At 42.0% G+C, this 25,224-nt stretch overlaps 1 protein-coding gene across 5 annotated transcripts in view; it reads left to right on the top strand.

The window, feature by feature from the left end:
- The first annotated feature begins 21,090 nt into the window (after nucleotides 1–21,090).
- Nucleotides 21,091–25,224, top strand: part of LOC140481518 (sestrin-3-like) — a 178,454-nt gene continuing 174,320 nt past the window's right edge. For 4 of the 5 annotated variants that reach the window (XM_072577843.1, XM_072577841.1, XM_072577842.1 and 1 more), the window contains exon 1: nucleotides 21,091–21,371. In XM_072577843.1, the coding sequence (XP_072433944.1) occupies nucleotides 21,264–21,371 (108 nt within the window). In that variant the 5' untranslated portion in view covers nucleotides 21,091–21,263. The remainder of the gene's footprint in view (nucleotides 21,372–25,224) is intronic. The other variant, XM_072577845.1, reaches the window with a different exon arrangement.

The raw sequence follows: 25,224 nt of genomic DNA, 5'->3' as shown, positions 1-25,224 counted from the left end.
GGGTATGGGTGGGTTGCGCTTCGGCGGGTCGGTGTGGACTTGTTGGGCCGAAGGGCCTGTTTCCACACTGTAAGTAATCTAATCTAATCTAACACCTCCGGTTCCCATCCCGTTGCTGAGCTAGTTTAAACTCACCTGAATAGCACCAGCAAATTTCCCACCCAGGGTATTAGTATCCCTCTGGTTCAAGTGAAGACCGTCCTGTTTGTACAAGTCCCACCTTCCCCAGAATGAGCCCTAATTATCCAGGAATCTGAAACCCTCCCTCCTGCACCATCCTTGCAGCCACATGTTCAGCTGATATCTCTCCTTATTCCTTGCCTCGCTATCTCGTGGCGCGGGTAACAAACCAGACATAACAACTTCTGTTTGTTCTAGCTCTCAGCTTCCACCCTAGCTCCCTGAAATCCTGCCTTACATCCCTATCCTTCTTTCTACCTTCGTGGACAACGACTTGAGGCTGGTCAACCTCTCCATTTAGGACCCCAAAGATACGAGCCGAGACATCATGGATCCTGGCACCTGGGAAGCAACACACCAACCGTGAGTCTCGTTCGTTCACAGAGACCTGGGCCTCACTGCATACCCCTGGTAAGTCTTCCCCCTCAACAGTATCCAAAACAGTATACATGTTTTTCAGGGGAATGACCACGGGGGATCCCTCCACTGACTGACATTTCCCCCTTCGAACAGTTACCCAGCTTTCTTCGTGCCTCGGAGTAACTATTTCCCTGTAACTCTATTCTGTCACAGCCTCTGCCTCCCGAATGATATAAAGTTCATCCAGCTCCCGCTCCAATTCCCTAACACGGTCTTGGAGGAGCGAGAGTTGGGTGCAATTCCTGCAGATGAGGAACATTGCTCTCCCTGCACTGCCATCCCTACTAGTCCCCTTATCACAAAGTAAAAATGAAGAGACGCTTACCTGATATGTCCCTGGTCTTTAAGATTAGAGAAGGTGGTTGGGTGGGATGCCCTACAAAGGTAGGGTCTTGGGTTGAGAAAACACTGACTTATATAGCTGGATGGAAATAAAAATAAGAATGTCCCTCCTTTCCAGAATCCTCTGCTCTCTGACTTCAAATTTAAAAGCACAAATGAGTGACTAATAGTCAGAGGGAAATTGAGAAACAAACTTGTAAGGAGATCTCAGCTATCTGTAAAAATAATAGGGTAGTTATGGTAGGGGATTTTAACTTTCCAAACATCGACTGAGACTGCCATAGTGTTAAAGGTTTAGATGGAGAGGAATTTGTTAAGTGCTTACAAGACAATTTTCTGATTCAGTATGTGGAAGGTGCAAAACTTGACCTACTCTTGGGAAATAAGGGAGGGCAGGTGACTGAGGTGTCATAGAACATAGAACCTAGAACAGTACAGCACAGAACAGGCCCTTCAGCCCACGATGTTGTGCTGACCATTGATCCTCATGTATGCACCCTCAAATTTCTGTGACCATATGCATGTCCAGCAGTCTCTTAAATGACCTTGCTTCCACAACTGCTGCTGGCAACACATTCCATGCTCTCACAACTCTCTGTGTAAAGAACCCACCTCTGACATCCCCTCTATACTTTCCTCCAACCAGCTTAAAACTATGACCCCTCGTGTTAGCCATTTCTGCCCTGGTGTCTGGTTATCGACTCTATCTATGCCTCTCATTATCTTGTCTACCTCAATTAGGTCCCCTCTCCTCCTCCTTTTCTCCAATGAAAAAAGTCCAAGCTCAGTCAACCTCTTTTCATAAGATAAGCCGTCCAGTCCAGGCAGCATCCTGGTAAACCTCCTCTGAACCCTCTCCAAAGCATCCACATCTTTCCCATAATAGGGCGACCAGAACTGGACACAGTATTCCAAGTGCAGTCTAACCAAAGTTTTATAGAGCTGCAACAAGATCTCATGCTCTTAAACTCAATACCCCTGTTAATGAAAGCCAAAACACCATATGCTTTCTGAACAACCCTGTCCACTTGGGTGACCATTTTAAGGGATCTATGTACCTGCACCCCAAGATCCCTCTGTTCCTCCACACTGCCAAGAATCCAATCCTTAATCCTGTACTCAGCTTTCAAATTCGACCTTCCAAAATACATCACCTCGTATTTATCCAGGTTGAACTCCATCTACCACTTCTCAGCCCATCTCTGCATCCTGTCAATGTCCCGCTGCAGCCTACAACAGCCCTCTATACTGTCAATGACACCTCCAACCTTTGTGTCATCTGTAAACTTGCTGACCCATCCTTCAATCCCCTCATCCAAGTCATTAATAAAAATTACAAACAGTGGAGGCCCAAGGACAGAGCCCTGTGGAACACCACTCACCACTGACTTCCAGGCAGAATATTTTCCTACTACTACCACTCACTGTCTTCTGTTGGCCAGCCAATTCTGTATCCAGACAGCTAAGTTCCCCTGTATCCCATTCCTCCTGACCTTCTGAATGATCCTCCCATGGGGAGCCTTATCAAATGCCTTGCTGAAGCCACATACACCACATCCACAGCTCGACCCTCATCAATGTTTCTAGTCGAATCCTCAAAGAACTAGTCAGTGGGGGAGCACTTTGGGGCCAGTGACCATAATTCTATTAGATTTAAATTAATAATGGAAAAGGATAGACCAGATCTAAAAGTTGAAGTTCTAAACTGGAGAAAGGCCAATTTTGATGGTATTAGGCAAGAACTTTCGAAAGCTGATTGGAGGCAGATGTTCGCAGGTAAAGGGATGGCTGGAAAATGGGAAGCCTTCAGAAATGAGATAACAAGAATCCAGAGAAAGTATATTCTTGTCAGGATGAAATGGAAGGCTGGTAGGTATAGGGAATGCTGGATGACTACAAAAATTGAGGGTTTGGTTAAGAAAATGAAGGATGCGTATGTCAGGTATAGACAGGATAGATCGAGTGAATCCTTAGAAGAGTATAAAGGAAGTAGGAGTATACTTAAGAGGGAAATCAGGAGGGCAAAAAGGGGACATGTGACCAGTGGAGTGCCACAAGCATCCTCTACTTTTTGTCATTTATATAAATGATTTGGATGCGAACATAAAAGGTACAGTTAGTAAGTTTGCAGATGACACCAAAATTGGAGGTGTAGTGGACAGCAAAGAGGGTTTATACAGAGAGTTGTGAGAGCATGGAATGCATTGCCAGCAGCAGATGTGGAGGCAGGGTCATTGGGGACATTTAAGAGACTCCTGGACATGCATATGGTCACAGAAATTTAAGGGTGCATACATGAGGATCAGTGGTCGGCATAACATCGTGGGCTGAAGGGCCTGTTCTGTGCTGTACTGTTCTATGTTCTATGTTCTATCTTGACCAGATGGACCAATGGGCTGAGAAGTGGCAGATGGAGTTTAATTCAGATAAATGCGAGGTGCTGCATTTTGAGAAAGCAAATCTTAGCAGGACTTATACACTTAATGGAAGTTCCTCGGGAGTGTTGCTGAACAAAGAGACCTTGGAGTGCAGGTTCTTGGCTCCTTGAAAGTGGAGTCGCAGGTAGATAAGATAGTGAAGAAGGCGTTTGGTATGCTTTCTTTTATTGGTCAGAGTATTGAGTACAGGGGTTTGGAGGTCATGTTGTGGCTGTCCAGGACATTGGTTAGGCCACTGATGGAATATTGTGTGCAATTCTGGTCTCCTTCCTGTCAGAAAGATGTTGTGAAACTTGAAAGCGTTCAGAAAAGAATTATAAGGATGTTGCCAGGGTTGGAGGATTTGAGGCTGAACAGGCTGGGGCTGTTTTCCCTGGACCGTCGGAGGCTGAGGGGTGACCTTATAGAGGTTTACAAGATTATGAGGGGCATGGATAGGATAGATAGACAAAGTCTTTTCCCTGGGAGCAGGGAGTCCAGAACTAGAGGGCATAGGTTTAGGGTGAGAGGGGAAAGATATAAAAGAGACCTAAGGGGCAACTTTTTCATGCAGAGGGTGGTACGTGTATGGAATGAGCTGCAAGAGGATGTGTTGGAGGCTGGTACAATTGCAACATTTAAGAGACATTTGGATGGGTATATGAATAGGAAGGATTTGGAGGGTTATGGGCCAGGTGCTGGCAAGTGGGACTAGATTGGGTTGGTATATCTGGTCGGCTTGGACAGGTTGGACTGAAGGGTCTGTTTCCATGCTGTACATCTCTATGGCGCTATGACTCTATGACTCACCACTCCCAGCAGGCCCCTGGTGCAAGCTCCCGCCCTTCAAGTTGCTGCTGCCGCTGAAAAACAGAAATGGAGGACTCCCATGCTCATGGTAATTTTTTAAACATTCAAATCAGTGACTCACTGCTCCAGGCACGCCCATGATGCAAGCTCCCACCCTTTGAGTTGCTGCTGCTGCTGCTGTAAAACAGAAATGGAGGACTCCCGCACTCGTGGTAATTTTTTAAAGGTTCAATCTCACCGCTCCCGGCAGGCCCCTGGTGCAAGCACCTGCCCTTTGAGTTGCCGCTGCAAAACAGAAAAGGGTTGAGTAACCCTTTTTCAGAACGTCCTCCAAATAGTTAAAGAAGACCTGCTTCTAACAAACCCATGCTGTCTCTTCTTAAGTATAATATAACTCTCTAAATATCTGTTTCCACTGATTACCAGGCCAGAGTTTCTGGGGAAAGCTTGTTCCCATGCCAGCTATTCTTTCTTACAAAAGAAGAAAGCCCATTCTGAGGGGGGATGCTGCTCAGAAATGTGGTGCCATACTGTCATTCTGACAGTTCTTTTATAAAATGTAACTATCAGAGAAAGGACAACCACACCTTTTCACTGCATTATCAGCTGTATATTTTCAAATGATGGAATGAAATGGTCCTGATTAGATTAGATCCCATACAGTGTGGAAACAGGCCCTTCAGCCCAACAAGTCCACATCAGCCCTCCAAACTTCAACCCACCCAGACCCATTTCCCTCTGACTAATGCACCTAACACTATGTGCAATTCAGCATGGCTAACTCACCTGACCTGCACATCTTTGGAGTGTGGCGGAAACTGGAGCACCTGGAGAAAACCCATGCCGACACAGGGAAAATGCACAAACTCCAAATAGACAGTAGCCCAAGGAGAGAATCAAAGTAAGATCCCTAGCACTGTGAGGCAGCAGTGTTTAGCACTGAGCCACCATGCCACCCAAATTGAAATGAAAACAAAATGATCCTTATAGCTACAGAAAATGTTTCAACATGTAAGGTACATGTTTAAGGTCTTATGGGACACTAGTAGTGTACTTATCTCTGGGTCAAGAAGGCCTGGCTTCATTTAAGTCCAACTGTTCCAGGAGTGTGATAACATCTCCAAAGAAGTTGATTAGAAAAAATGTCTATGAGGCAAGTGTGAGAAGATGATGGATCAGTAGGTTACCAGCTGTGATAGGGTTAGTGTGCCAGTTTGAAAACTGCATCAGGTAAATATTTTATTATCTGTGTGGGCTGGAGGAATCAGGTGTGATGGAGAGGAATTGGGTCTATGATATTCATGCTGGGTTGTTACAGACCTCTGGGTCTGATGTGTGATCTGTGCAGGTAGTGCATTCATCCCTTCCTGATCAGCAATCTTCATTTAAAGAATGATTTCTCCATTTGGGCATACTTGTCTGCTGTTATAATGGTGCATCTGGCACTCATTTATACTACGTAAATTGGGGTGACAACTGTTTCACACAGATCTCAAGCATTTTGACTGGCACCCCAGGGCTTAAATCTGGCAATGGTTTAGCTGTTTGTCAAACAACATTTAATTTTCTATCTTTTCACCTTCATTTTGTCACTCACCAATACTGCTTCAGTCTTCTGTAACTTTTTTGCAATTGGAAGAGAGAACTAAGAGCAGTATGACTTTGAACTGGAAACTTTCCATGCGAGTGTGTGTGTTTCTGCTTTCAGTGATTGTCTTGAATGCATCTGTGAAGGATTTGCTCAATTTCTTTATGATTTGGTGATTTTTACCACTGTCTGTGCCTTTCCATTTGCCTGGTGTATGATTAGATTAGATTAGATTACTTACAGTGTGGAAACAGGCCCTTCGGCCCAACAAGTCCACACTGCCCCGCCGAAGCGTACTCACCCATACCCCTACATCTACATCAACCCCTTACCTAACACTACGGGCAATTTAGCATGGCCAATTCACCTGACCTGCACATCTTTGGACTGTGGGAGGAAACCGGAGCACCCGGAGGAAACCCACGCAGACACAGGGAGAACGTGCAAACTCCACACAGTCAGTCGCCTGAGGCGGGAATTGAACCCGGGTCTCCGGCGCTGTGAGGCAGCAGTGCTAACCACTGTGCCACCGTGCCGCCCCAAATGATGTTGAATTTTCCAATCATTTATAAGCAACTAAATTCTTTAATTGTGAATATCACTCCTCTTATTAAATGGAGCAATAAAGGAAAACCAGAGAACTGCAATCCAGTTGGCTAACATCTGTAGTGAGGACATTGTTGGAGTCTGTAATCAAAGAGAGGGTAACTAAATACCTTGAAAATTTTCAGTTAATCAGGGAGGGCCAGCATGAATTCATGGCATGTAGGTCATGCCTAACTAACCTCACTGAATTTTTAAAAGAGATGATGAAGGGAGTGGACACAGGAATGACATAGATGTTGTTTAAATAGACTTCTAAAAGGAATTTGATAAAAACACATGTAAGAGACTGTTAACCAAGGCAGAAGCCCACAGAATTGAGTGGGAATTGGTTGAGTATTTGAAATTGGTGATAGAAAATAGGAATCATAAGTTGATTCTCTTAAATGATAAGCCTATAATGCTCTCATCATAAAGTGTGACCAACAAGATTGTACAAATGCTGGTTGTTGAGCTAAATGTGGGAGTTTGAATATAACTCAAAATCTTTTGTATTCTTAGAATCTAAAACTGTGGGTAAAGGAAGGCTGACATTTAAGGCTTTTCTTTTCTTTCAGGATGAAGGAAAGTATTTACAAGTTCTCCTAGTACTATAGCTATTTGTTCCAATGAAGCTAATTAAGTAACGTGGTTAGATTTGGTTCTTGCAAGCCTTATACTACAAAAGATTGGCCTATAGTGTTCGTAGCACAGAGTGACTGACCAGCAAGAGTGTTAGGACTGGCCATCACTGGGTAGCACAAGATGGCTGCCCTCAACTATTGCTGACAATGTTGCAGCTAAAGCATAGATAATAAAACTAACATTCGCAGATAGCAATATTTGAATAATAGGATAGTTATAGCTAATACATACATTTGAAGAGCATTCTTTAAGCCATGGATAAAGCAATGCCAATTTTCGAGGTCATAACTAACATTACTTGACATTTTATTCAACTATATAAGCCATAGATAAAACAATTCTAGACCTCACACTATTAATTGTTTAAACAATATTTATAGAACTAAATTAGTTCATAAAATGATTCAAACCAGCCCACAAATGATTCCTGATGAAGGGCTTTTGCCCGAAACGTCGATTTCGAAGCTATTTGGATGCTGCCTGAACTGCTGTGCTCTTCCAGCACCACTAATCCAGAATCTGGTTTCCAGCATCTGCAGTCATTGTTTTTACCTCACAAATGGTTAACACCAGTCACAAGTTTTCTCTCATTCTTTCTCTTGCTCGCTCAAGTGATAACTGTGGGAACTGATCAAAAGTCAGCATTCTTTTGTTTTACCGAGAGTGAGAAATTTCTAATTAACTGTCAGTTCTGGCAAAAATTACTTGAACAGGAAACTTTGTGGAAAAGTTTCAGAAAACATTAACTATGATTGAGCCACGAGCCTGTCCATCTACAAGTGAGCCAATCATAGAGCGTCAACTCGATTCTACTGACCAATGATGATCTAGAGGCGGGGTGTGTGCATTCTAACAAAATGTATAAAGAAAGACATTTTGAAGCCTGTGTGATCTGATATTTTCTTTTTTGGTTCTTTGTTATGTCCTACTGCTTTTTTTGGTGCATTTGTGATTTTGTGCTTTTTTTGTACTATATTCTGTATCTGAACTATTCAAATAAAAACGTCATATTTTTGAGTCAACTTCCATGACCTGAACTCTCATTGAAAGATCTAGCAAAAAGTGTGTTAATGCTGGGACTTGAGTTAAATGTGAGAGTTTAAGAAAGTTTTGGGAGGAAGTATTGCTCTGTCTTGTTCCGGCCAGTTTTGCAAGGGCCTGCTTTGTGGTCAAGGTGCTGCTGGTTAAATCTAAGAGAGAGTTTAAGGTGAATAACAGGCTTTGTTGAGGAGGCCAAGCAGCAGCAAGGTAATGGTAAGACTTTTTTTCTCCCTAAGACTACCAGATTTTAAAAGTGCAGGGATGGTAGTCACTGGGGTGGTTTGCTCCTCCTGTCAGATGACGGAGATCAGGGAACATTCAAATGTTCCTGGCAACTATGTCTGCAAGAAATATGTCTGGTTGCATCTCCTCAGACTGCATGGATAGGTTGGAGCAGCAGTTAGAAGCATTGGGAAGGTGTTTCCACTGGTAGGACAGACTAGAACCCAAGGGCACAGCCTTAAAGAAAATTGAAGACCTTTCAGAATGAAGAGAAGAAACTTCTTCAGCTAGAGTGCTGGATCTATAGAATACATTGCCACAGAAGGCTGTGGAGGCCAGGTCATTGAGTGTAGTTAAGACCTGAAATAGATTAGTTATTGATTGTTGAAGGGAGCAAGAGTTATAGGGAGATGGTGGGAGAATGGGATAAGAATCTTAGCCATGATTGAATCACAGAGCAGATTTGATGCGCTGAATGGCCTAACTTCTGCTCCTATGTCTTATGGTCTTGTAGATGACCCTACTAAAGAAGGGACAAAACTCAACCTTCTCTTGGGAAATAAGGTAGGGTAAGTGACTGATGTGTTAGTGGGGAGCACTTTGGGACCAATGATTATAATTCTATTAGTTTTACAACATTTATGGAAAATAATAGGTCTTGTCCACAAGTTAAATTTGTAAATTGGGAAAAGGCAATTTTGTTGATACTAGACAGGAGCTTGCAAATATTGATTGGTGGAGGCTGGTAAAGGGACATCTGGCAAGTGGGAGGCTTTCAAAAGTGAAATAACGAGAGTCCAAGGCCAACATGCTCCTGTAGTGTGAAGGGAATAGTTTGCAGGTGGAGGGAACACTGGATAACTAGAAATATTGAGATTCTTGTCAAGAAAAGGAAGGAGGCATATGTCAGCCATGGGCATTTGGGATCAAGAGTAGGGGGTGTAGGAGTACACTAAAGAGGGAAATCAGGAGGGCAAAAAGGGGACATGAGATAGCTTTGTCAGATAATATTAAGGAGAATCCAAAGAGATTTGACAAATATATAAAGGGCAAATGAGTAACTAGGGAGAAAATAGGGCCCTTTGAAAATCAATGAGACCACCTTTGTGTGGAACCACAGGAGACGATGAGAGCCTAAATGAATATTTTGTCAATATTTACTGTGGTGAAACACATAGAAGCTAAGGAACTCAGGAAAATTAATAATGATGTCTTGAAAAGAATCCACATTAGAGAAAAGGGGGTCCTGGAGGTCTTAAAGTACATAAAAGTAAATACATCTCCAGGACCTGTACAGTGATATGTACCTCTTGTCAGATGTGGGAGTTTAAAGAGAGTTTAAGGATTATTGCAGATTATATCTGCCATAAATACTTTTGGATGCGAATCTTTTCAGATCGAATGGATCGGTTGGAAAGACAGTTAGAAGCAATGAGGAATTTGCAACAGCAACAGTATGTGATGGATGGCAGTTATAGGAAGGGGGGAAAGTCTCAGATACAGTCACATAGATGGGTTAACTCCAGGAAAGGTAAGAGAGGTCGGCACCTAGTACAGGAGTCTTTTGTGGACATACCCATTTCAAACAGGTATGCAGTTTTGGAAAATGTGGGTGGCACGGTGGCACTGTGGTTAGCACTGCTGCCTCACAGCGCCAGAGACCTGGGTTCAATTCCCACCTCAGGCGACCGACTGTGTGGAGTTTGCACATTCCTCCGGGTGCTCTGGTTTCCTCCCAAAGTCCAAAAATGTGCAGGTTAGGTGAATTGGCCATGCTAAATTGCCCGTAGTGTTAGGTGAAGGGGTGAAATGAAGGGGGGTGGGTTGCGCTTCGGCGGGTCGGTGTGGACTTGTTGGGCCGAAAGGCCTGTTTCCACACTGTAAGTAATCGAATTTAAAATGTAGGGAGTGATGGATTCTCAGGGGAACGTAGCACAAACAGCCAAGTTTCTGGTATTGTGACTGGCTCTAATGCAACAAGGGGCACGTCGGGTTCCAAGAGATCAATTATGTTAGGGGATTCTCTATTCCAAGGTACAGACGGATGTTTCAGTGGCCAGCAGCGAAAAAGCAGAATGGTGTGCTGCTTCCCGGTGCCAGGATCAAGGATGCCTCAGAGAGGATGCAGAATATTCTCAGAGGGGAGAGGGGCCAGCAAGAGGTAATTGTCCACATTGGAACCAACAACACAGGAAGGGAAAAGGTTGAGATTCTAACGGGAGATTACAGAGAATGAGGAAGAAATTTTAAAAGGAGGTCCTTGAGAGTAGTAATACCTGGAATACTCCCAGTGCTACAAGCTAGCGAGGGCAAGTAAAGGAGGATAGAGCAGATGAATGCAAGGCTGAGGAGCTAGTGTATGGGAGAAGGGTCTGTTTCCACGCTGTACATCTCTATGACTCTATGACTCTAAGTGTATCACAAATGGCCTGGGGAGAAGCTAGGGAAAAACTGCTGAGCAGAGATATTTGTATCATCAATAGCCATGGGTGGGGTGTTGGAGAAATAGAGAGTGGCTAATGTTTGCCATTATTTAAGAAAGGCTTCAAGGAAAAGCTACAATCTAATGAGCCTGACATCAATGGTGTGTAAGTTGTTGGAGGGGATTATAAGATACAGCATCAAATGCATCTGGAAAGGCAAGGACTAGTCAGCATGGTTTTGTGCTTGGTAAGTTATGTCTTACAAACTTGATTGAGTCTTTTGTGGAAATGACTAATAAGATGGATGAAAGCAGATTGGTACACATTTAGCAAGGCCTTTGACAAGGTTATGCATGGTACACTGGTTAGGAAGGTTAGATCATGTGGAATGCAGGGAGAACCAGCCTATTGTATACTTAAGATTAGATTCCCTACAGTGTGGAAACAGGCCCTTTGGCCCAACCAGTACACACTGACCCTCCGAAGAGTAACCCACCCAGACCCATTTCCCTCTGACTAATGCACCTAATAGTATGGACAATTTAGCATGGCCCATTCACCCGACCTGCACATCTTTGTGACTTGTGGGAGGAAACCGGAGCACCCGGAGGAAACCCACGCAGACACAGGGAGAATGTGAAAGCTCCACACAGACAGTCACCCGAGTCTGGAATTGAACCTGCAACCCTTGTGCTGTGAGGCTGCAGTGCTAACCACCAAGCCACCGTGCTGCCCTAAACTCGCTCTACCGACTGAGTTATCCGGGCCTGTGTAGTTGACATAGTTGACTTGATGGACACAGCTACCTGATGAAGGAGCAGTGCTCCAAAAGCTAGTACTTCCAAATTATCCTGTTGGACTATAACCTGATGTTGTGTGATTTTTAACTTTGACTGTAGGAGACTGAGGGTGATGGTAGAGTGTTACTGTTCAGATTGGAGGCCTGTGACTAATGGGGTGCTCAAGGATCATTGCAGGGTGCACTGTTGTCTGCCATTTATATAAACAAGTTGGATGAAAATATTGGAGGTTTGGTTAGTAAGTTTGCCGATGATGCAAAAGTTGGGTGGCATGGTGGCTCAATGGTTAGCACTGCTGCCTCACAGCACCAGGGACCCAGGTTCGATACCAGCCTCAAGCCATTGTCTGTGTGAAGTTTGCACATTCTCCCCATGTCTGTATGGGTTTCCCCTGGGTTCTCCAGTTTTCTCCCACAATCCAAAGATGTGGAAGTTAGGTGAATTGGCAATGCTAAATGGTATTCAGGGATGTCTAGGTGAGGTGCATTAGTCAGGGGTGATAGAGTCAGGGAATGTGTCTAGGTGAGTTACTGTTCGGAGGGTTGGGTGAAATAGCTTGTTTCCACACAGTAGGAATTCTTGATGGTGTACTGGACAGTCAGGAAGTACAGTCAGAGTACAAATGTGATCCTTATCAACCCAGACCGAGGAATGGCCGGCAGAGTTTAATTCTGATAAATGTGATTGTTGCATTTTGGTAAGACAAACCAGGACAGGATTTACACAGCTAATGGTAAGCCCTGGAAAGTGTTGTTGTACAGAAATCAAGGGGTGCAGGTACACACTTCCTTGGAAGTGCCATTATAGGTAAACAGGGTGGTAAAGAAGGCATGTGGCATGGTTGCCTTAATTGTTCAGAGTATTGAGTATATGAATTGGCACAATATGGTGTTGCTGTACAGGACATTGATAAAACAACATCTGGAGTGCTGTGCACAATTCCTGTTGCCGTGTTATTAAACGGGAAAGCAGGCAAAAAAGATTTACAATGGCATTACCAAGACTGGAGGGTTTGAGTTATTAGGAGTGGTTGGAAAGTCTTGGACATTTTTCCCTACAGTGTAGGAGACTGAGGGCTGACTTTATAGGTATTTATAAGATCATGAGGGGTATAGATTAGGTGAATAGCCAAGATCTTTCCCCAGGTTAGGGAGTCCAACACTAGAGGATGTTGTCTTAAGATAAGAGGGGAAAGATTTAAAAGGAAGCTGAGGGGCAACTTTTTCACACAGATGGTGTTGCGTATATGGATTGAGCTTCTAGAGAAATGGTAGAGGTCAGTACAATAACAGCATTTAAGAGACACTCAGATGGATACATGGATAGGAAAGCTTTAGAGAGAAATGGAACAAATGCAGGCAAATGGGACTGGTTCAGTTTAGGAAACCTGGTTGACATGGATCAATTGGGCTGGAACTTTCTTGCTATATGACTTAGAGTCATAGAGTCATAGAGATGTACAGCGTGGAAACAGACCCTTCGGTCCAACCCGTCCATGCTGACCAGATATCCCAGCCCAATCTAGTCCCACCTGCCAGCACCCTGGCCATATCCCTCCAAACACTTCCTATTCATATACCCATACAAATGCCTCTTAAATGTTGCAATTGTACCATCCTCCACCACTTCCTCTGGCAGCTCATTCCATATACGTACCACCCTCTGCGTGAAAACGTTGCCCCTTAGGTCTCTTTTATATCTTTCCCCTCTTATCTTAAGACAACATCCCTAAACCTATTCCCTCTAGTTCTGGACTCCCTAATGCCAGGGAAAAGACTTTGCCTATTTACCCTATCCATGCCCTTCATAATTTTGTAAACCTCTATAAGGTCACCCCTCAGCCTCCGACGGTCCAGGGAAAACAGCCCCAGCCTGTTCAGCCTCTCCCTATAGCTCAAATCCTCCAACCCTGGCAACTTCCTTGTAAATCTTTACTGAGCCCTTTCAAGTTTCAGAACATCTTTCCAGTAGGAAGGACACCAGAATTGCACACAATATTCTAACAGTGGCTTAACTAATGTCCTGTACAGCCGCAACATGACCTCCCACCTCCTGTACTCAATACTCTGACCAATAAAGAAAAGCATAACAAACGCCTTCTTCACTATCTTTTCTACCTGCAACTCCACTTTCAAGGAGCTATGAACCTGCACTCCAAGGTCTCTTTGTTCAGCAATACTCGCTTCTCCCCACCCCCACCCTCCTCTAGCTTATCTCTCCATGCTTCAGGCTCACTGCCTTTATTCCTGATGAAGGGCTTTTGCCCGAAACGTTGATTTCGCTGCTCGTTGGATGCTGCCTGAACTGCTGTGCTCTTCCAGCACCACTAATCCAGTATTTGATTTTCAGCATCTGCAGTCATTGTTTTTACCTTACCATTAAATGTAGAAGTCCTGCTAAGATTTGCCTTCCCAAAATGCAGTACCTCACATTTATCTGAATTAAACTCCGTCTGCCACTTCTCAGCCCATTGGCCCATCTGGTCCAGATCCTGTTGTAATACACCTCCAATAAACTTCCAATTTTGGTGTCATCTGCAAACTTACTAACTGTACCTCTTATGCTCGCATCCAAATCATTTATGTAAATGACAAAAAGTAGGGGGCCCAGCACCGATCCTTGTGGCACTCCACTGGTCACAGGCTTCCAGTCTGAAAAACAACCGTCCAGCACCACCCTCTGTCTTCTACCTTTGAGCCAGTTCTGTAATCCACTTTAGGATTCCAAGTTGACAGAATGTGGCTAGTGTGTAGTTATCTTTATTGGATGAGAAAGGACAGAATGGGGTACTGTCTCAATGATATGAAGTTAAATACATTGGATGTCCAAGGAGACTTGAGAGTTCAGTTGCTTAAATCTTTAAAATGTTACAAACAGGCATAGAAAATAATCAAGAAAGCTAGAGCAATTCTGGTTTTCTATCCAGAGACTGGAGTACAAGGATGCAGAAGAAATGCTGTAGTTGTTAAACCATGATTAAACCCAGGTAGAGTTCTGTGTGCAAATCTGGGCACCACACCTTAGGAAAGATATACTGGCCTTGGAGGGAGTACAATATAGGTTTACAAGAATGATACTTGGACTTCAGGGATAAAGTTACGCAGAGAGATGATACAAATTAGACCTTTTCAGTCTAGAATTTAGAAGTCTTCAAGATATTAACAGGAAAGGACAGGGTATACAAAAATAAACTATTCACATTGGTTGGAATTTCTAGAATGAGGGGACATAGTCTGAGAATTAGGGCCAGACAGTTCAAGAGGGATGTTCGGAAGCATTTCTACACACGCAAAAGTAGTAGATATTTGAAACTCTCTTCCACAAATGGCAGTGAATGCTGGGTCATTTGTTAATTTTAAATCTGAGGTAGATCAATTTTTGTTAAACAAAGATATTGAGGGAATTGGTCCAAGGGCAGGTATATGGAGTTACATGACAGATCAACCATGATCTCATTGAACAGGCTCAAGGGTTTGAATAGTTTACTCCTCTTCCTATGTTCCTATATGAACTAAGTGTCATTGTTGTTCATGATGTCAGGAATGCTATAATGTGTTTTTAGGCATTTAACAATCTCATGTTGAAGCCAACTGGTTCATTTCCCATTGAGTGAGAGTATTGTCTACATGACAAGTTAGCCAGTTTCTGTGAGTGAAAGAGATCTACTCCCAGTTTCATTCATTATCCATTTGGAATGCCTTGTGTCAACAGCAGCTTGTTTACTTGGTACTCATTGTAAGCACTGATGTGTTGTTTGATGCTTTTGTTCCTGTTTAGCTATTTGAAGATTTTTGCATTTGCAAGTTGTGGCAAAATTCCTTTGGTTGTCATGGAATAGGATGATCTTTACTGGCTTTTATTTATATCTTTTGGGCTAATGCATATTCTCAGCTTTTCTGATTGTTTCACCATCACCATGTTGTTGATTCATTCTACAACAATTGGCACTTTATTCATTACTCACTTATTTTCCAGTTCTTTTAGTTTACATTTCAGGCTGACCATGAGAGCAACTGGAACTTTCATCAAGGTGGTATTTCCCCTAGAAGATATTGTGACCCAGTTACCATATTGTTGTACTCCTCTCAGATCCAAGGTTACATGGTTAGTATGCTGCAGCATGTTGCAAGTCTGTTTCAGCATATTGAGAGTTACAAGTTTAAACTTTAGACTTGTCCTGGCTGAAGTGAGTGGAATTTGCTGGCAATACCACACGGGATAAATGTGGATTTCAATAGCTTCCGCATTTCCCTCTCCCCACATTGTCCCAGTCCCAAGTCACCAACTTGGCAACGCTCTCCAGATCCGTCCATCACTGCCTCTTCTGACCTATCACCTTCTCCCTCACCTTCATCACCTAACACTTTCCCAGCTACCTTCCCCCAACCCCACCCACCTCCTGTTTATCTCTACACCCCAACCCACAAGTCTCATTCCTGATGAAGGGCTAATGCCTGAAACGTCGATTCTCCTGCTTCTTGGATGCTGCCTGCTGTGCTTTTCAAAATCACACTCTTGACTCTGATCTCCAGCATTGCAGTCTTCACTTTCATCTTGACAACGGCCATCCAGAATGGAAAACTCTAGATCCTTGTTTACATTTTTGGACTTGGCTGGCAAAATGTACTGTCGGTTTGGCATGAGTATCATATAGCCTTACCATGTATTTGAAGTCTTCACTGCTGTGCTGCCATGTTGCATCACTTCACACAGATCTGTGAAGGTTATGATGTGGGACACCATTTTGACATTTTACGTTGACTCTTTCTGCAGTCTTCAACCCAACAGTCACAAACTATGTCTCATCTGTTAACTTTATTAATCAAAATTGTTATACAGTATAAATTGCTTCATTAGAATCTACAGCAGATATCTCTTTAGTGACAGGACATGTTGGACGTGTTCTCTTTCTCATGAAGTCTTTTACAGTATTTTGATGGGCTGAACAGTCTAATTTCTGCTTCTATGTCTTATGGTCTTATTAGTGTTTTGTATTTTGACTGTGATTATTTTGCCCTTCTTGCCTGGAAGATTTTTCAGCATAATGCAGGATTTGATCTGTTCTGCTATGAATATGCTACTGACTTATTGCTTTGACACTTCTGCACACAACAATTGCCCTCTTTAGTGTAACGCATTTTCTCATTCAAGGTCCCTTATGTGCAATACAATCCTATCTTTAACGAGATCATCTTTTAATTGCACAAATTATAGGTTTCTATGAGCTGAGTTAATGACATTACATATTGATCTTTTTTTACTTTTTGGTCCCTAACACTCAATATACACCATTCATATGTAACTCATTTGGATTTCATAACATGTTTCAAAGTTTTAAAATTTCTACCTTGTGTTTTTTTCCGGATTTCAGAGTTTTAGGGTAGACTATATTCTAAAACAATCTCTTCCCAACAGTGATAAAAATATAGTGACTTGTAACTCTTCTGACAAATTTGTTGCTATTTAATAATTCAGCCATTGTGTATGGAAGTAATTCCAGTTTTGTTTCAAACCTTCTATCATTTAAATATGAGTTGGCAAGAGAAAGTTGCAACCATTATTTTCTGAACCAGTGTTTCCACTATGGTTGGCACTTTTTGTTCTTCATTTTCAATTTGCTTTATTGACAGCTCATAGCTCTACCTGTGAATCTCTGTAGGTAGCTGTGTTTTTGTATGGCACTGCCACTTCTGATACTATGTTTTGTGTGTATAATGCTGCATTACGTTCAGTACAATGTTTTCTTAAAATGAACTTAAAATTTCTGCCTGTGGCATGTGTGCTTAATGGTAGAGAACAGTTTTGCATGACTTAATCTCAGACTAGGGTAGAGTGGTAGATTATGCAAAGCCCTGCTGCTATCTCCATCCTGACATTCTTAAGCAGCCTGGAATACAAGCTTAAAAAAATGAAGAACTGCAGATACTGGAAATCTGAAACAAAAACAGAAATCACCAGGGAACCTCAGCAGGTCTGGTACCATTTGTGGACAGAAAGCAGCATAATATTTTTGATTGGGTGACTCTTTTTCAGAACTGATTGTAGCTAGGAAAAGGTGGTGTTTATGCTAAAAAAAGTCTGAGAGTGAGGATGGAGTAGACGATGGGTGGAGATAACTAGAGAGAGAAAACAGCAGTTGAGCAGACAAAGGATGATATGATGATTAGCCAGGGAGAAAGAAATATTGCTAATAGGGATCATCAGTGAATGAAAATGAGTTATCTGTGATGAAAACAACACAGGTATTAAAAGGCTGGGGGTCTGGGAATGGGTACAGGGCATGGAAGAAGGTGCTTATGCCCTAAAATTGTTGAACTCGATAGTCAGGGTTTCAGGGTCCCCATGAAGAAAAAGATGCTCTTCTTCCAGCTTGTGCTGAGCCTCACTGTTTCACTGCAGCAGGCCCAAGATGAAAATATTGGGTCAGAGAATGTGGCGATATACTGTGCAGTGGGCAGCTGGAAACCTGGAATCATTTTAATGGACAGAACATTCCACAAAGTTGTCATCCAGTCTCCATTGGGAGATGAGACCACATTATCAGCAGTGAATACAGTAAACTAGATGGAATGATGTGCAGGTGAATTGCGACTTCAACTGGAAGGTGTACCTGGGGTCTAGGGTAGTGAAGAGGGAGGAATTAAATTGTAGGTGTTACAACCTCTGGAATTGTATGGGATGGTGCTATGGGGGGATGTGTGGAGGCATTGGGAATAGAAGAGTAGTGGACCAGATTGTCCCAGAGGAAAGAAGTCCCCGCTCCCTCTCCCTCCCTACCACTCTTCAGCATACATTTATTTACAAGTAGCATTTTAACTGCTTCTCAGTCTCATTAGATCTCACTTTCCAGGATGCTTTCTGTCTTCTGTAGTGAAAATAGATTCAAGTCATTATCTTGTCTGTAAATTTCTTTTTTCTAATTACTGTTTTTCTGCCTCTCCCTGCAAGTGAGCCATATTTATTTTCACTTTTTCTCTAGTAACTTTCAAAATTGAAAATGCTGGAAATACTCAACACATCAGGCAACATTTGAAATCAGAGAAAGAAAAGCCTTGAATAATGAGACCCATTAACAGACTATTGAATACGATCAGAGAATACAAAATCAGAAGAAAAGTGATAGAATACAGTTATAGTTGACCTCTAAGCAGAAAACAGACTGTGGATCTAAGTTTTTTGGAATGGCAGAATTGGGAAGTAGTATTCAGCAAGGATCTGCCCTGGGGTCCATGCTATTTACAATGTGCATTAACTGTTCTCACTGTGGATTCAGAAACATAATTTCTAACTTTGTGGATGATATCAAATACAAGGAGAACTGCTACAACTTAAAGAAGGATATTAATACACTTGTAAGATGACAAATAACAAGCAAATGAAGTTCAATATAGAGAAATGTGAGGTAAAACATTTTGTAGAAAGAAAAGAGATGTCACTTATTTCTTGGAGGTACATTTTTAAGTTGGAAAAGAAAAAAAATCTTACGGAGTACAAATACAGCATCACGAAGGGTTAGCAAGGCTATTACAAATGCAAATCGTACTGTGGACTTTATCTCTTAAGGGACAGGATTGAAAAGTGGGAAAGTTATGGTAAATGTCTAATGATCCTTAGCTCACACTTCCAATACTATATGCAGTCTTCATTATCATACTTACAATGGATCTAGAGCATTAGAGAGGGAAGATTCACAAGGATAATACCAGAAATATATGGGTATTGTCCAGACATGACTGGCAGGTTGGATCTCTACCAAAAAAGGTTAAGGGTGAACTAATAAAGCATTTGAAATGGTGAGATTCAAATAAAATCAACACAAAGAGCACTTCTGAGGCAGAGCAAACTGTTGAGAGTGTTGAACTTTGAAGTGAATACTATAGATATAATAAAGGGGAAGCTAGGTAAGTAAGCATATGACTGAGACAGGAATGAAAGGGTCATGATGATAGATTCAATGGCATGGACTGGTTGGGCTGAGTGGTTGGTTTCTGTCATATACATCCTGTGTTAACTTTCCAGATTACTTCTCATAAGAACTGAATTTCAGATTTCCAGCATCTGCAATATTTTGCTTTAGCTGATTGAAGTTATCTGAACATCACTGAAACCTCACACTCGTTTTCACAAATATCTCAGTTGTCAGGATTCTGTTTGTAATGTCATTGTGCTTTTAAAGGAAGCATAGTAAAACAAAGCACTCATCGACAGGGACAGAGTACTCAAAAATTAATATTCTTTTCACTTTCAAAATAACCGAACAGTCATGCAACAAAAACATGCAGAGCCAGTTTGTTTAGATTTTGAGCTAAGAGGAGACGCTCGGGACTGTTGGCTTGACAGCTGATCACGCTCAGATTCTTAGTTCTGACTCCACTCAGCCACCGCCGTTTGCATATTCGGACCTCAGTGCTGATATCACAAAAGGCTGGGGCTAAATTGTTTGTTTTGTAGCAATTTGTCTAATTGAACTGCTCCGTGAAATCTTGGCCTAAGATGTTTGACACTCGCTGTGTGTATTGCACCAAATTCAGCTAACTTAACAGTTTGATTTTCGAGCAATGATTTAGCTTTCCATTTTAACCCGCATGATTATGGCTTGTTTATTAATTGTAATAGATAACATGGCTGTTTTATAAAAAGGTAAACTTTGGTTTGTAGGAGCAAAACCTTTTCGATGGAATTGAAATTGCTTGTTCTGTGACCAGCGTTTTTAATAACTTAATAGAACCCATATCAGGGAAAGGCAAATCACCGGGAGCATTCTGTTGTGTGTCAAAGCGAAAGAAAGAAACGGCCGAATTGGGAGATTAATTTTGAAGAATTATTCATTTAGTGATAATTAGAAACCCAAACCCGTTGACAATTCCACCCGTTAAGGAAATACGTTTTCAATCTTTCTTATGAATAAAGTTTATTTGGGTTGCATTGTCTAAGAACTGTGGTGTAAAATAATTTTAACAATCACACAACACCAGGTTATAGTTCAACAGGCCTATTTGAAAGTACAAGTAAATAAATTAGCAGTTTCCGATTGCATAAATGCAAACGCGGTCAAGTAGCTTATATAGAAATCTACAAACAGTTGATTAAAAATGAAATTTTCCTTTTGTTTTTACTTTTTTGCCAAGATTTAACGTTTAGATCGCAACAACTTTAAAACCACTTCATCGGCCCGTTAAAGCAGTTTGCGGCGTTCTGTGGTTGTGATGGGCGTTATATGAGTATAAATATTTCTTCGTTTTAACAATGCTCTAATCGCATTTAACTTCATAATTAATTAGTTGCTTTGCTATTAAAAACACTTCATGCTTGTCACTGGCCACGCGGGTGTTTTCCTATTTTCCTGGGAAAAAATAAAAACACTTCATGTGGCTGTACTATGGTGCCGTCCCGTGCCTCCGCTTCTCGTCAGAAGATTAATTACAGGGAAGACTCTGGAATGTTATTGGTTAGAGCCAATGTAACACCCTGGTTTTATTAGTCTAGGCTTCAGCCTTAGCGTACACGCCTGTGCAATGATTGGTCAAGAGGCGGGACGCTGGCCGCTGTCCTGTGTAATTGAGCGGTTGGAAGAATGCAATTGGCTGCAGCTGTTAAATTGTTATGTGAAACTCCAGAACAGCTGATGGGGGAAGATGGTGAGCGGCGTTTTGCTCGATGCGTTGAAGTCCTGTTTTCATGGTTGTTATGTGTCCGAGACTAAATGCTGGCTTTTATTTACATTGATTCATGTTCACGTGATGGTTAATTTCTACTGCGGCTTTGTGCAGCGAGCGACTCTAGATCGTCATAAATGATGCTCATATCTCTAAATTGCAAAGAAAACAGGAACACTATGAACTCAGAAAAGCTCTCGATTGCCTACATGATCTGCACAAGCTGTCAGAAAATCCTCCGAAAGGTAACCTTTTAATCTAGTTGTTACTTGTTATGCGATTCAAAATCCATAAAGTCGGCTTCTACGGCTTGGAGAATGGGGAAAGTCACTAATATGCCCTCCATGAGCTGGTTAAAGTGGGGTATCTCGAGCACACGCCTAATTGATATTCCACTTAAAAAGTGTAGAAATTGGATACTTTGGTTCACGCACTTTGATTTTCACTACATAACCCGCCAGAGCTTTGCGAGTTGGATGTGTAGTTTAGCTTTTAAATTGTTATGGGCAATATTTACAAGATCAGTCCAACCGAATTGACCATCTCTTGGTTCGATCGTGGACTTTTTTTTAGCTGCTTACTATCGGCGGTGAGATGTCAATCAAAGTTGTTTTTTCCAAGTTGCGTCCACGGAGCTCCTTGCGTTTGCTGTTTGTGCTGTTGTTTTATCAAAAAAACAGGTGTATCTTATAACTGACCACCGTTTCCTTGACGAAAAGACTGCCGTGAAATTGTTCCCTTCGTTCTTCGACACTTCATTCTCCCTCGCTCGTTGGAACGGGACTTAAATAACTCTACAAAAAATTCTTCTAACCTTTAATCGGTTTTTAGAAAAGAAAATTGACTAATTTTCACTCTGGAATGTCCAATTTCACTTTATTTGGTCATCTCCACTGTTGTACAGTCCTTGATACTGTTGAGCAGCAGCGCTGATAATGCAATTTCATTACATCTTTCCATTTCAATTTGGAATGGTTTTAAATTTCTTTTTCCGACTGCTTTAGTACCCGGTTTATGTTTCTTTTAACACTTATGTCCGCAGTCAATCTTAATCTCCTGCAGATCTGAGGGCAATTTTAACGTTCATCCATTTTTTTTCTATCTTTTGGGGCAGTTAAAGATAGAAATAATTTGGGAGAATAAAATCGGATCCATTTCGCATTTGAATCGAGGTGCAATTAAATGATCAGTTTTGTCAACGTTGATTCCTCTCTGGGAGACACTAGGAGACATTCCATAGTTAGAGTTTCTGCCCTGGAAGTTGTTGTCGTCGAATTCGGCCTCAATGTTGCTGTCAAGGAACTGTCTGGGGTGGGGGTTGTGTGAGGAAGTGTCTATAAGGGTGTGTGTGGGTGTCTGTGTGTACGATGGTCATCACCTGTAATGTGACATGAACCCAAGGTCCTGGTTGAGGCCCTCCCTATGGGTACTGAACTTGGCTATCAGCCTCTGCTCGGCCACGTTTCTCTGCTGCCTGTCCTGAAGTCCACCTTGGAGGATGGTCACCTGAAGGTCTGAGGCTGAATGTCCTGGACCACTGAAGTGTTCCCCAACTGGGAGGGAACCCTCCTGTCTGTTGATTGTTGTGCAGTGCCCATTCATCTGTTGTCGTAGCCTTTGCTCAGTTTCCCCAATGTACCATGCCACCAGGCATCCTTGCCTATAACGTATAAGATAGATAATGTTGGCTGAGTTACATGAGTACCTGCCATGTACAAGGTGGGAGGTGTTCCCATGTGTAATAGTGGTATCTATGTCCACAATCTGACACTCCTTGCAACGTCCACTGTGACAGGGTTGTATGGAGTTGTCCTGAGAGCCAGGCAGTTTGCTACGAACAATGATCTGTTTGAGGTTTGGTTGTTTATGGCAAGTAGTGGAGGTGTGGGGAAGGTCTTGGTGAGGTGCTCATCCTCATTGATAATGTGTTGCAGGTCACGAAGAACATGGTGTAATTTTTTTCAGCTCCTGGGAAGTACTGAACAGCGCTTAGCTTAAGACTGTGATGACTGACATCATTGCAGTGATTTCTCCGATGGCTTAACCATGTTCGACTACTTCATCAATGGCCTTCATGAGGTCTGAATTGGGAATGGTAGCATTGTGCAGGGTTTGGCACTATTTGGGGTGACTTAAATACTGGAATGGTTCACACACAAACAAGGGGGCATAGCTTTAAATTAAGGGGGGGTAGATATAGGACTGATGTTAGGGGTAGGTTCTTCACTCAGCGAGTCGTAAGTTCATGGAATGCCCTGCCAGTAGCAGTAGTGGACTCTCCCTCTTTATGGGTATTTAAGCGGGCATTGGATAGGTATATGGAGGATAGTGGGTTAGTGTAGGTTAGGTGGGCTTTGATCGGCGCAACATCGAGGGCCGAAGGGCCTGTACTGCGCTGTAATGTTCTATGTTCTATGTTCTATGTTCTATGTTCTATGTTCTATGTTCTATGTTCTATGTTCTATGTTCTATGTTCTATGTTCTATGTTCTATGTTCTATGTTCTATGTTCTATGTTCTATGTTCTATGTTCTATGTTCTATGTTCTATGTTCTATGTTCTATGTTCTATGTTCTATGTTCTATGTTCTATGTTCTATGTTCTATGTTCTATGTTCTATGTTCTATGTTCTATGTTCTATGTTCTATGTTCTATGTTCTATGTTCTATGTTCTATGTTCTATGTTCTATGTTCTATATGGAATACACTCCATTTCTCTGGATGAGAGAGGTTTGAAGCACACCCCCAACTGGACACTGTCCAGGACAAAGTAGCTTACTTGACTGGCATCCTACCTACCACCTTCTGCATTCACACTAGCACTGATGCACAGTGGCAGCATTATGTACCATCTACAAGATGCATTGCAATTATATAGCAAGGGTCTTCGATATTCCAAACCTTTGGTTTCTATTTTACCTAAAGAGAAGGGCAGTAGGTACAAGGGAACTTCAAATCCTGCAAGTACCTCTCCAGACTACTAACTTGGAATTAAATTACTGTAACTGGGTAAAAATTTAAGTCCATCTCCAATAGTACTCTAGCAGTACTTGCACACCTGATTTCTGCAGCAGTTCATGAAGGTAACTCATCGGTTTGTTCAGTGGCAATTAGGAATGGAATATCAATGCTGGTCTAAATTATTATTAACAAGCAAAACCAATGTGTTCTTAGTTGGTCTCCATTTGAAGCTGAAATGCTGAGATCTGTCTTCTCCTTGACAACTAAATATCCTCAAGTTTCTATATCTATTTAACTTAAAACTGTATATAAGGCTAGTTTGAATATCTGTGTACATAAGGTCACAATTGTTCTCCAGTAATCCTTGCTCTGGTTCATTACCACAGTTTTAGAAGTACGTACAGAGTTGCTGATTTAACAGCAAATTATTCAGACTTCTCAAATACTAGCATGTCAGTGCTTAGCAGTTATCAGTCTAGTTGGATGTGGTGAAATGAAAAGATTGGAGGAATGTTTAAATTATCCATATTGTGTTTTCACCCCCATTTAATTTAATTCACCCCATTTTGTGTGTGTGTGTGTGTGTGTGTGTGTGTGTGATTGCTGACCTACGTTGTTTCTTGGCCTAACAATGCCTTTTTGTTTAGAATTCCCACACCCTTGAAATCCTTCCAAGGGATTTCTCTGCCCTAATGCTAATTTCCTCCACCCCTACAAACCTTCTGACTTGAGTTTCTCCAACTTTACGTCGGCTTCAGCTGGCTAATCTCAAAAGTTAAACTGAGGACCAAGTAGATATGCCAGATGTTTCTTCCAGTTGCTGTCAGAAATGCATATGCGCACAAGTTGTTTTCAAATTAAGTGACTGAGGAAGAATGCAAATATGTACAGACTTCACTGTTGATTAAAGATAATATAAAATTCTCCTTTAAGTCCATTTTGTTATTGTCTTTAAATATTTTCTTTGGCTAGTGATTTCATATGTAAGCATTACAACACCAACTTTTTTTGTCAAAAAATGCATAAGTAATTATACAATGAAGTTGCAAAGTTTGTTTCAACGTCTGACTCTGTTTAGTTAGGCATTTTTGATTGGGTATTAACTGTGTAGGTGTAGTTTGACTCCTTGAACAAAAGG

Source organism: Chiloscyllium punctatum, chromosome 9 (genome assembly GCF_047496795.1).
Source record: "Chiloscyllium punctatum isolate Juve2018m chromosome 9, sChiPun1.3, whole genome shotgun sequence".
NCBI lineage: Eukaryota > Metazoa > Chordata > Chondrichthyes > Orectolobiformes > Hemiscylliidae > Chiloscyllium > Chiloscyllium punctatum.
This window is presented reverse-complemented; position numbering and strand designations above follow the sequence as displayed.